Genomic DNA, 13,732 nt, shown 5'->3' on the forward strand with positions numbered 1-13,732 from the left:
CAAATTTGAAGTTCTTTTTATTATTAATATAATTTCTTTTAAATTTTATTGATATAATATCAAAAATGCCTACTTAATAATTATGTAATAAAAATAAAATAAAATTTATTAAAAAATTAATAATATTAACTATTGGTAAGATTATGTTGAAATAAATTTAAATTTAATAAAAAATTAATAACGTTAATGATTAAATTTATAATTAAAAATAAATAAAAGTGAAGACATTAGCGAATATTAAAAAGAAAGGCGGTGATACTTTGCGATTTGTTGACATCGTAGGCAATTGCAGAGTGCGGGCAGGCAGGTTGCGATTTGTACTCAAATATATTACTCTTTGTTAAGAGTTTACCATCTTAAAATGACCAAAGAGGTATTTGATATATTAAGAAAATAATAATTATTACAAAATTACATATTTAAAATAAAGTATTCAATCGGTAACATCTATTTAAGATTTTATTGCGATATCTTTCTAAATTAAACATTTGAAGAGAAAAAAAGAAGAAAATAAATATTAATCTACCATTAATTATGTCATGTAGAATTTACATTAAAAAAAACGAGTTTCTCTTTTAACTAATTTAATTGGTCAATGTTAAAAGAAAAAAAATATTTCTAAAAAAAAGAACTAAAATATTTAATTACTAATTTAATAGATTTTAAATTACCAGTACAATTTTTTAATTTCTAACGTGACAATTACATATTTATCGTTTTTCTTCTTTTTAACCATAACCAATAATTTTAAAAACATCCCGCGGTAACCCACTATAGTAAGATACAATCTTAAACCTTACCCATGCAAAAGGAAAAAAGATAAGATTACTAATCAAGAGCATTAGGGCCAGTACAGTAACTTACAACATGGTTCCAAAGCCACTGAACCAAATATCTCCGTCTGATCCCATTCATATTATACGTGGCACCATCTTTACCGTTCAATAACTGTCCCATGTAAGAACCACCACCTCCAGTTCCATAAATACCCTCGCATAAATCCGCTATTTCCACGGGAGCCACGGGATCTTGCCCCGCGTACCAAGCATTCACCAATGGGTTAGTTGCCAGCTCAGCAACCTCGTGTCCGATCACACTTATCATCCCGTCCACTCCCACGTCACCGTTGGGTGACTTTAACGGCTTCAACCCTTGCATGTACTCCGGTACGGCGAACGGGTAAGCACATATTCCCGGACAAAGCTTCGCTGAGTTACCCACCCACGCAAACGGGAGCGTGTATCCCACGATGGACGGAAATGTGAAGTAATGGAACCCGCAAACTTGGCCGCAAAAATCCTCGACGTACACGTCATCTGATGTGAGCAATAAGTAAAGCCCATTGCTGGGATTTATAGGCAACGGCTTGGTTTTGGCGGTTACCGCGCTTTTTATAACGGACTGTATCGACAAGCGAGTGAGTGACTTCCGGTGGGAGTAAAAACGGTCGTTTTTCTCTTCCCCTAAACGCACCGTACGGGAAATATTGGCTCCCGTTTGGTCGGTGTAAAGCCGTACGGTATCCCACCATCCGGCAACCGAAGGATGCTTAGCATTGACGGCGGAGAACGAACCGATGAACTCACGGATTATCTTCTTTTGGGATTTCTGCCACTTGCCGTACCAGATCGTGTGAACGGTAATGCTACCGGTGAGTACTGGACCCATGTGGTATCTTAAATGGACGAACTCCGAGGAACCCTCGTATTTCTTGGAGTCACCGAATCTTGTATCGGAGCTGTTGGGTTTTAAGTGAGGCAATGGACGATACCCAATGGCCGGAAGTGGAGCTGCTGTTAGCAGTGTAAGAAGAGTGAGGAGGGTTAGAAGTAGTGAAGGACGGTGCATTTTGAGCAAATGGGGTTTGACAGAAAGTAGTTGAGTTTTCTGGTGGCGATGAGCATATATAGAGAGAGAAATTATGTTTACTTTTGAAAAGCTACCGCAAAAATGTAATATTAGATGAGTTTGATTCATTAAGAAATATTTTTACAGGGAAGTGAGATTGTTTAGTGTGAAGAATGAAGCAACACACAATTAACGAATGAACCAACAAGACGATTACAGTTGTGGACCTTCCACCTTCCACCTTCCACCTTTTCTTTCACTATCTTACTTTAAATTCTATACTAATTTTGTACATTTTTTTTTTGTAATTATTTAGACACCCATGTAGTACCCTGAATCTATTTTTATATTCTATAAATTTTAATATAATTTTTATTATATTTATACTATCATAAACTGTTTTTTAGAGTACAAATACAGATATAATACAAGTCATATCCAAACATATATAGCAATAATCAAACTAATAAAAAACACAAAGGAATGAAAAAAGGAAAAAACTTTACACATGCTATACACACATAATTAATACATTTTGGATTACTTGATGAGCAGCACATTATTTTTAAGGGTATAGAGCGTGTAAATCACGAGAAATGTTTTAAAATTCTTCTAAAATTTTGTTACTTCCTTTTCATCAATCTGTCACGTATTTTTTTAGATAAAACATTCCAAAATTCTACATGAATGAGAGTGCAAGTAATGTGGTCATAATAACATGGGCTATAAATCTTTGAGAAAATAAATTTGTAGCCAACTGGAAGGAGAAGGAGCAATTGAGTTCATGACTTGCATGCCTCCCAGAATGGCTCCATAGACTATAAATGAGAAATATGGATAGTGAGGGAGGCTCCTTTTTTACATTTTTGCATGTACACAAATATATTATTTAAATCATGAAGAAAGGAAAATATAGTGTTGTCAGAGATGGAAATGTCAATGAAGTAGGTGGCAAAAAATCTACGGAGCTTTCCCTTTTAAGCTGGCATTCCTCATAGTCATAGGCTTTTTTATTATTATTAAGGATATGATAAAATTTATCATAATTTTTGAGAGACCAAGCCACCCACTTAGTAGAGGTTGATATTTTGTTTTTGAAGATCGATAATATATTTTATCCAATTATAGAGAAAAAAAAAAGGATAATTATGGTGAATGGAACTTCAATTTAATACGATTTTGAAATTGTCGACAAAAAAATTATTCGTTAATAGAAAATAAATTGTAATTTTTTACTTAAAAAATAAATAAATTAATCTCTTGTGTTAAATCAAAAACTAAATTGACTATTTTTATTAAAATTTTTATCAATTTGTACGGTTAAAATTAATGTAGTTGACATATGACATGTTATATGTACTTAATCTTGACATATAAAAATCAATTTATAGTAACTAAAAAATAAATAAAACTTTTAATAAAAACTTTATTTATTAATTATTTTAACAAAAAATAAAAACAAAACGCATTTCAACCCCTTATAATTTTTAACGAGATAGGTGAAATTTTCAAGGCTACAATGGTGGTGGGGCTTTGTCATAAACTGAGATAGCTGAAACATTGACAATGACATTTGGCTGTTAACACTATTTATACGGTGTTGTTTTTCAATATTATGAAATTTCTTTCGGTGCTTTTGAGAGAAATTATCCCTATTGGAAATTTGACCATCGTATTGAACTTAATACGTCCTCCAACTATTAGTTCCTTTTCAACGTTTTACATGATGGGAAGTCATTTTCACAAATATCTCTTTTTAAACATAACTATATTCCAATTTTAAGTTAAAATAAACCCTTTTAACTTTATTTAAATTTTAAAAAAATTACATGGAAACATAAATATTAATTTAAAAATAGCATATACTAGGTATGGTTTGAAATTAATTAACCCAAACATATAGAATATGTACAATATTAAAATAAAATATATATTAAATTACGAACAAAATGAAATTTAAACATATAAGTACATTATATTAGTAATACTAAATGTACTATAATTGTTTTTCAATCAAGTTGACTTGTAACACCAATTTAATTAACAACGTTATTAATATACAATTTATGGACGTAATAACTTATGCATAATACAATTAAAATGTAGTTATTATATTAAAATAAAATTTTAATCTAATAATAAAATTAATGTTTTATTAATGTAAATAACATGATTTCAAATCTAACGATAAATAAATTTTTTATTAAATACAAATATTAAAATACTTTTAAATAATATAACTTATTTTAATTATAAAATGATATATTTATAAATTTTTTAATCAAATTAATACCTAATTTACTTATCACATTAATATATCCTATACATATGTGTGTGAACAAGTCATTAGCATTTTGACTTTTACTGAAATAAACTCTTAATAATATTTACCTTAATATTTTTGTTTGAAATATCTACGAATACTGCAGTAAATAACACTTCAACTAATGCTCATTAGAGGAAAAAACAATGATTTTTTTTTTATCACGCAAAGTATGAGATTGTAGATCTTCACGAGCAAAGAGAAAAACTTATTTTTATTCATTGAAATTAAATTATATATTTTTACTATAATTAATATATAAATTTATTATTTTTATAATTTTTAAAAAATAAATATAAATTTGTATCATTTTATTTTGCTAAAAAAAATGAGTTGATACGTGAGCAGATCCCTTGGATGTTTAGCTTCATGTTGAAGCCAAATAATGATTACAGACCAAAAGAAAAGAAAAGAACCCAGAAATCAAGGAAGCTTTCCCCATTAGTAATTTTGCATTTATAACAAACAAATATATAAGAATTCACTTGACATAGAATTATATCTGACCTGACTGATATTATAAGGAAAAAAATTTCAGTTAATTACACTAAATATTTCTAAATTATAACTTTCAGTTTAAATTAAAGTTTTAGAACTCAATATTTTAATTAAGTTTTTTTATTACCAAAATTTGTTAACTTAATTATGGACAATGTTTTATTTCTTTAATTTTTCATTTTAAATTTAGTTATGAAAGATTTGATTTATCGTTTAAATTAATAATTTTAATAATAAAATAATTTAATTAGTCTAAAATTAATAATTTAAAGGTGTAATTAAAAGGTCATAATTTGCAAATAAAAAAAAATGGAATATAGGTAAATGTCATTTTGACTATGTTAGAGTGGTTGCTAAAGGGGCATATCCCCGAAATGAAAGAATGCAAGATTTTGTAAGACTCAAAAAGTGTAATAAAGTATGGAGTTAATTTACAATATAAAGTTAGTAAAACAAGAATCAAATACCACAAGTGTTGATACGTTAAAACCAATTGGTAAAGAAAAATAGTGATAAATAAAATCAAAAGGAAAATGGCAATCAGAAAAGATCATAAAGCAGGATGTGACATAACACAGTCGTTCTTTGTCACGTACTGTTCATGTGCTGATTCCTGCCTTCAATCTCGGTACGTGACGTTTTCCTTAAATCAAACTTTTCTTTTATTTTTTTGGTAAAAAATATTTTATAAGTTGTTATATTTTTTAAAAATTAAAAATTTAATTTTTATATTTTTTAAATTTTAAAATTTAAGTTGAATAGTTAATATTGTTATTTTTTATTGAATTTAAGCTTATTGAAAACATTATCTTTTAGTTAAATATTTATTGATTGAATATTTTTTTAATTTTAAAATATCACACGAATAAACTTAAATTTAACAATATTATCCACCAAAACTTAAATTTTAAAACTAAAAGAAGGAGAAGAAAAAAACTAAATTTCAAAAAAGTATTTTTTTAGTATGAAAATTTGGTCAATGTCAGAATCCCGAGCAGAGTAGAAAAATGAGACACATAACAATGAGAACACGTTGAAAATTTCATTATGCCTTGCCTGTTAATGCAAGGGTTGACAAAGGAAAATTGAAAAATTAAAAATCTTACTCGAAATGTTTGAAGGGTTTTTGAGATATAAGTTCAAGTTTGTGCTTACTTTTTATTTTAATTATAATTATTTTTATCTTTCAGGATAAAAATAAATTTTATATACAAATATTGAAAATAACTTAAAATTTCTAGATAAAGAATAATTAAAATTTATTTAATTGAAAAATTATTTTTTAAATATTTATGAAGAAAATAATTTACAATTTTACTAAATAGAAATAAAATTTAAAATTATACATGAATTTTAATCTAATATACATATTATGCACTGTTAAATTTGTTTTATGCCAATGAAAGTTTGTCTGATAAAGTGTTTGAAGATTTTCAATATATTAGGAATTTTTTTTTTAAAAAAAATTCACAGTGCTTGAAATTTTATTTGAAATAAATTTCCAAAAAAATGAAATTTAAAATAAACTAAACACCCTAATTTAATGGGCTTACCCCTGGAGCCCAAAAGGCTCGTTTGGGCCGTGAAATTTAAAACGATGCGTTCAAGAAATATCTGCATCCGACCCGCAAACCCAGTCAAGTTGAGAAAAGGGATAAATTAAAATATAGTCCCTAAACTTGAAAACCTTTTCCATATTGATCTATGAACTTTTTTAGCCCATATAATCTTGAAACTTGACAGTTTTTCTCAATTTAATCTCTAAATTTAGATTTTATTAAATTAGGATGACATGAAATAATGAGATTGCATCATTTCATTAAAAAATATATTTTATATAAAATTTTCAAGTGGTGACTAAGAAAATCTGAGAGAACTATGTCATTACACCAAAACGAAATCCAAATTCAGTGATCAAATTGAGAATATTTGCTAAATTTGGAGACTAAATTGAAAAACAATACTAAGTTTAAGAACTAATATTGTTTTTTCCCTTGAGCAAAAAACCCTAACTCCAAGCTCATCACCTCCACGTATATAAATCTTCTACAGAGCCTTCTTTCCCGTTTCGCCGTTCGTTTTTTTGAGCAAAGCGGCAGCACAGAACATAGCTTGAAACTTCCCATCTCTCACTTCTTCAGGTTTCTCTCTCACTTTTTTTTTCTTCGTATTTTTTTTATATACGAAATGCTTTCATTAAATTAGTGGCATAGATTTTTTTTTCTTTATTCTGGTTTTTCTTTGTTATTCCATAAACCAGAAGATTTTTGCTTTATATTCTTTTACTGGATTTGTAATGAATATAGTGAAGTTTTTTTTCAATCTCTTGTACTTTTGAACTCAGTTATTTGAATATTGAATCCCATGTTGTGATTTGTTTCCATCGCTTTAAGATTTTATCAACTTTGTGATTTTCTTTTAGATTGGGATATTTTATTAATTTACTGGAATTGGGTGTTCTTGAATAGAAACTAAGAGTCGAAAACGATGGCGTATGCTGCTATGAAACCGACCAAGCCTGGTTTGGAGGAATCCCAAGAGCAGGTTCACAAAATCAGGATCACTCTCTCCTCCAAGAATGTGAAAAACCTCGAGAAAGGTACAATAAAATTTTGGTTCATATGTATAGATGAAAATTTGATTTTGATTCAATTGTACACATTTAAAGAAACGAATACATACAATGATTTTCATAATGGATTTATATAATTGTTCGTGTATGTAATACATCAATGTAAAATAGTGCTAATTCGGTAATGTTTTTAGTGATTTGTGAAAATTGAATCAAATTAAAAATTCATGTATAAAATCGCAAATCAAATTTCATGTGTGACATTGCAGATCCTCGGTGTAAAATCGTATAGGAAGTACCTCAATATGATAGTACTTTCGATAGATTGATGATACCAATTCAATTAGCATTAGTTATCCTAATATTTTTCTTTTTGATTTATAGTTTGTGCTGACTTGGTCCGTGGTGCCAAGGATAAGAGACTGAGGGTTAAGGGACCAGTGAGAATGCCCACCAAGGTTCTTCACATCACCACAAGGAAGTCTCCCTGCGGTGAAGGTATTTTACTTACCTTGCATGTTGCGGTATTTTGTACCTTACTTTTATGTAGACTTTGTTTCTTATCTTGAAAGCATCCTTTGGGAACTTATAATGTTTATGATTCCCCTGCTCTATACTGCAAATCTGAATTATTCATCTGTACTCTATTATTATTTTATATTAGAAAAATCATTAAGAACTGCCTTCTCTTCGTTTTTGCATGTTTAAACACATCAAACTTGCCTTGGTACTGGAAGAATTTAATGTTTGAGCTACTTGGTGCATTTTTTTTCCCCTACATAACATGGAGTTTATATATTCATTGGTTACTAGTGAATGTGATACTGTAACTCTCAATTATATCAGTTGATTGTGGTAAAAGATTGCACTTTCCCCCCATTCACTCAAAAAATGGGCAAATTTGTCCTTGTATATCAAATTGGTGTGTCTCTTTGATCTAACGTATAGGGTCTAATTTGCTTATTTTTTGAGTGAAGGGGGTAAAATGCAATTCGACTCCTAGTGTAAGGGCTTCCACAGTACTTGTATTGATGATTGTTGGCTATGGTCGGGGTTTGATTTGCAGGCCAATAAAGTGAAGTATGCTCCAAGGTTTTCATGTATAGTGAATAACTTGTATGGACAAGTAATGATACTATTTGTGTGCTTTGTAGGAACTAACACATGGGATCGGTTTGAACTCCGTGTTCACAAGCGAGTTATTGACCTTTTCAGCTCTCCCGATGTGGTTAAACAAATTACTTCCATCACCATTGAACCCGGAGTTGAGGTCGAGGTCACCATTGCAGATTCTTAAATGTGTGCCTCATTTTGCCTTTTTCGGACCTTAACTAGTTTTAGTTGATTCAAAGGGCTTTCGTGTCACAACTGCAGATTTTGTTTTCTTTTGTTATTTAAAAGATTATGGTTGCATTCTCTATTTATGCATTATTTTGACATTGAAAAAAATCATGAAATTACCATTTTGACCTCTTCATTTTATCTACACATTAACTATCATATCTATGAACAATTAACCTATATTCATTGGTATTGCTCTAAATTAGGAAGGCGTGCATAGATATGGCAACAAGTGGTTCTGTTTTCTTCAAAACAAACCCGAAATTCTCTTCTAAACTGGGCTTCGCCCCTTCCTGTCATACCCATTCGAACGATTACACATATTTCTGCCAATAGAATTCCGACACAAATCCTCCTTCCAACCCAAATGGCAAATACCGGAAAACTGTTCCCTTGGTAATCAATATAGGTATCTAAGAATTTATTGGGCTGAAACCAAAGGAAATCATCCTACAACTCAGGGTCTTTTTGCATGGGACATGCATTAATGAAAACCCGGGGTTTTTTAGGGAATGTATATCCGGCAATAAAATTAACTACAACAATTAAACTCAAAACCTAAAGAAAAACAGGATTAATTTCCAGAAGCACAGAAAACAGGATTAATTTCCAAAAGCACAGCCTTTACTTCAGTGATGGATAAAGAGTCTTTATCATCTCCTCGCTGATGCAGCTCTAACAATTGCTGCATAAAATCACACTAATTTCATCCCTTCTCTTTCCATCATCACCGATCTTTATTCGGTTCATCATCACTGATTCTAAAACCCCATAAAACTACGACAAATGGTTCTTCGATTTGGATCCAATTCCTTGTATATCAAACGGGGCAAGAACTGGAAACAGATCACAAACATTGGGTGCTGTAAATAATCTTACAAATTCATTTAATCGTTTCCTCAACTCAATCAAATCCTTGCTTTCCTCTTCGTCCCATTCCGATGAACCACCCAAAAAGCGTGTACATTATCACTCTGATGAACGGAAGGTTTGCTATTATAGGCAAGCCTCGAGGACCAGGTGGCAAAGGTGGGTTTGTTTTGGTGAATTTCATACCCGCCACAATCACCATCCACAGCAGAAAATTGCTAGCCCCGTCGCCATAAGAAGAGCGAGGGCATGGCAATCCCATGACCAGCCTTCGTAGGCAAGAATTGCGAGCTTATCATATAAGTTGGACATATTTGTTTTTGATGATAGAATGCAAAAGAAATGGAGCTATATATAAAGCAGTATGTATAGCTCGGAAAAAAGCATTACAATCCAAACTGGCATTTATTAATTTCTTACAACCTCTTTAATGTTTAAGTTAATCACTAAATATAGTTATTTTATCGGTAATAGTTACTCCCCATTTTTTTGGTATAATTATAATTCCAATTCCAATTCCAGATATAAGTTTTATTTAAAAAAAATGTATTATTTCATAATTTTAATTTTATTAATATGATATTATTTAATATATTTTGCATAGTTTTAAATAAAAATTAAAGATAAATTTTGAATATTTTAATTTTTAATTAAATGAGAAAATAATTTATGCCAAAAGTAAGTGATGGGTATTGAATTCAAATAAATCTTATCAAACCATCATTGATAATAAGTTTTCTCCTAATTTAGTTACACCATTCACATATACAACATTCAATTCAAACATATAAATATACAAAATTTAGTTACACGAACTTATCTCAATAATTGTTCTTGTATGCAAAATCTACTAATCTGACACTTTTTCTTTTCCTCGAACTAACTCCGTATTTGGTCTATTCGGATCTAATTGAGCCAAATAAGCTTGCTACCTCCAAGCTCTTCTAACTATGATTTCTATGTAAAATAATTTTGGAAAGATGATGCCAAATATGATATTTTGTTATTTAATCATTTATCATCTTTTATTATTTTCACTTTTCAATTTAGTCCTTTTCTTTATTAGATTTTCCCATGATGACTAATTATGTTTATCTACTAACTCCACTTAATGGTCTATTTCACATATAAGGACCTCAAATTTTGAATTTCATAGCTATTTGATACTTATAGCTACTAGAACTCAACTTTTGCATTTAATGCAATTTGGTCCTTTTATCAATTAAACATGTAATCGGTAAAATTTTCCTAACGAAATTTTTATACAATATTACTATCATAATGCAGATAATGAAATAATATTAAAATAATTTTCCTTCCGGACTCGGATTTGTGGTCCCAAAACCACTATTCCGATTTCACTGAAAACGGGCTGTTACAGTAGAAATAGATGAAAATTTTAACAAAAGAACCAATTTACTCTTTTATCTAACATACAGAGATTAATTTGCCAATTTTTGAAATAAAAAAAAAAATGTAATCTAACTGCTACTGCAGAAAATTCCATAATACTTTTACCCTCCTTAATGCTTTCCTGATCATTAATGCTAACATGCAATAACCTTGTGACTAAATTGTAGCATTGTTGTTCATAATCCACTATTATAAACATATTAAAAGCTGTATAGCTTGTTTATTTTACATATATATTTAATCTATTCTAAAAATCTATTGCTAAAATAGTTATCAACTTACATGTGATGTCCAAAATAAGAGGGACATTGAAAATAAACAACTTCCAACAGTGCATTAATTACTTTTGTTAATCTCCATTAAAGATAGATTAAGCAAACCACCCCCACGTTCTTTTGTTCAAGACAAACCCAATTTAAAATTTGATCACTATATTTAATTAAAGATTAAAATAAGATTGAAACTTAAAGCTCTCTGCAAAATCTAGCTGGTCTTTCTATGTTTGAGCTGTTCTGTCATCATTTTATATAATTTACTTAATTATACGTTAACATTTTCTTTTTCTAGTTTATAATATCGATTTTAAATTAAGGTAAAAGCAAAACATAGGTTAACTTTACATTGTCATGTAATAGCATTGTCTTAAATTATGTCTTTCATATTGAGAACTATTATTCTTTAAATATATATTTACATAAGGTATCCACTTGAATTTAAATAATAGCTTAGTATCAAGGGGGAAATCAAAGGGGTCAAAATAAGAAATTTATTTACAAAAGTTTTAAATTCTATTCTTTATAACTAAGAGGGACTAAAGTTTATATTAATCCACTTAACTAAAGGGACCAAAGACCCTATTTGCCCGTAACTAATTATTCCAAAATAAGGGCATAGCCAGAGGGAATATAGGAGCTTTGGCTTTAAGAGATATTCTCAAAATTAAAACCGATTTGTTTAGCATTTGATTAAATGCAAAATTTTCATTTTTGGCTTCTTTGAAAATTAATAATTAAATTAAATATTTCAACACAAAATTTTATATTTCTTTAGGCAGGTAAATTAGAGTTGGTAAAATTAAGATATTTTTTATTATCATTTTATGATTAATTGAGATTAATCTTTTTGAGATTTATGATTGTTTCTTTTTGTAATGTGATTGAGAAGGTTCAAACCTGAATCTTTCTTTAAAATTGCTCTAATAATTTGTGAAGGGTGTTGTTTCAAGAAATTCTTTGCAATGGGCCAAAAATATAGTCATTTTTAGAATTTAATCCATTGATTATCTTTCGATCATATGAAAAATTAGCTAATATTAACTCCATCAAAACCAAAGCACAGTGCAATGTTCAATCTTTTTAATTAACACTTCGAGACAAATGATTTACTATATATTAATCGCTATATACAAATTAAAACTCTCCATAAACTAATTTTAACCTATGCTAACCCCCTTTTTTTTCCGTTTGGTTTGCAGGAAAAAGCAGTGGAACAATGAAAATCTAAGCTTTGATGCCTTTCCCTTGTGGAAACCTGACCCTGAACACATGTTCTTCCCCAGTGCATTTATCCACCTTTACAATCCATTGGCTTCTCTTCACCAAAGCATTTGGTTTGATCCTAGTGACCAGCAGCCCTTCTCCTATAGGCAACAATTGAGTTTTCGATCCACCGGACCACCACGAACCTTTAGCAAATGCGTTATAACCCACAACGACAGCTCCATTTCGTTTCGTGCCAGCCGGCACTGCTCGAACCATGCCTTCATGATTCTCTAGGTTGCAATCAATAAGCACGAAATCGGCTTCTGTGTATTGGCTTAGCAGTAGATTTCGAGCATCACCGACTACGAACTCCACACGACAAGCGTCGTAACCGAGGATTTGCTTTGATGATCGGAGTTGTTCGGTGCCGGGGAGGATGCAAATGACACGGCCGCCTGTTTGATGAGCGGCTGCTACTAGAGCTAATGTGGTATAATCGGCAGCATCGGCACATGCTGCGACCATTAGCTGCGCGTTGTTGCCCGCTGCAAGGGCGGATATGAATTCGGCTGCGTTTGGTTCTTTAGCGTTTTGGCCCTGCATACTTGAAACCAAACTCAAAATGGGGAACTCTTAGACAATTGCAAAGCAAAACTTGTATGTATGTATGAAGGAAACTTACCATTTTCAAGGTTTTGAGGTATGCTTTTGTGGCATTCTCAGCAGACCAGAAAGCCATTTTCGTTTCTTGTTTTGTTGCAGGTTTTGGATTGAAGCGACTAAAGGGTTTTACAAGCCTTTGTTCAATTGATAGAGATGTGTTGGTTAATGGAGAATGGGTTATATATATATACATATATATATATATAGGAGGAATCTAAGGAGGATGATATACTTTTGAAGTGTGCAATTTAAGTCCAACTGGCCATGTCTATTAGTTAAATTTAAAAAAAAATAAATCCAACTATTGTGTCAAATTTCAAGATAGTGGATTGTTTTGGGTTAATAACATCAATTTTGCCATTTCTAAACTTGAAATTAATTTGGGTTAATATAAAATTTGGTTAATGAGTTTAGTTTTGGTGTTTAATTTGATACTTCTATATCAATTTGATACCTAAGTTTTGTTTCAATGTTTAACTTGGTACACAGATCAAATGTTATCATGTCACCCAATGAATGTTTGACACGTGTAGTTTCGTAAAAAAATATAATTAATTGAGATAAAAAAAAACTAAATACCAAATTGAATAATAAAACAAAACTCAAGTACTTAATTGGGATAGGAAAAAATTCAAGTGTCAAATTGAAAAACCAAGTATCAAAGTGAACATTGAAACCAAATATAAGTACTAAATTAAGACAAAAAACTTGAGATACTAAATT

At 30.2% G+C, this 13,732-nt stretch overlaps 3 protein-coding genes across 3 annotated transcripts; 1 reads left to right on the forward strand and 2 right to left on the reverse strand.

Moving 5' to 3' along the window:
- Positions 1-637: 637 nt before the first annotated feature.
- LOC121209574 (protein EXORDIUM-like 3) lies at positions 638-2,169 on the reverse strand. The gene has a single exon (XM_041080443.1). It carries the CDS (start codon positions 1,975-1,977, stop codon positions 829-831), a length of 1,149 nt encoding a protein of 382 aa, XP_040936377.1. The 5' UTR covers positions 1,978-2,169; the 3' UTR covers positions 638-828.
- A 4,340-nt stretch (positions 2,170-6,509) lies between these two features.
- Positions 6,510-8,661, forward strand: LOC121209576 (40S ribosomal protein S20-2). Its single transcript, XM_041080445.1, has 4 exons — positions 6,510-6,810; positions 7,138-7,268; positions 7,626-7,739; positions 8,396-8,661. The coding sequence occupies exons 2-4, from the start codon at positions 7,157-7,159 to the stop codon at positions 8,536-8,538; spliced, it is 369 nt and encodes a 122-aa protein (XP_040936379.1). The 5' UTR covers positions 6,510-6,810; positions 7,138-7,156; the 3' UTR covers positions 8,539-8,661.
- Positions 8,662-12,250: 3,589 nt separating this feature from the next.
- LOC121209577 (uncharacterized) lies at positions 12,251-13,203 on the reverse strand. The gene is made up of 2 exons (XM_041080446.1): positions 13,029-13,203; positions 12,251-12,943 (listed from the first exon to the last, which is right to left on the reverse strand). The coding sequence occupies exons 1-2, from the start codon at positions 13,200-13,202 to the stop codon at positions 12,365-12,367; spliced, it is 753 nt and encodes a 250-aa protein (XP_040936380.1). The 5' UTR covers position 13,203; the 3' UTR covers positions 12,251-12,364.
- Between the last annotated feature and the right edge of the window lie 529 nt (positions 13,204-13,732).

The sequence above is a fragment of the Gossypium hirsutum genome, chromosome A11, assembly GCF_007990345.1.
Source record: "Gossypium hirsutum isolate 1008001.06 chromosome A11, Gossypium_hirsutum_v2.1, whole genome shotgun sequence".
Classification (NCBI taxonomy): Eukaryota; Viridiplantae; Streptophyta; class Magnoliopsida; order Malvales; family Malvaceae; genus Gossypium; species Gossypium hirsutum.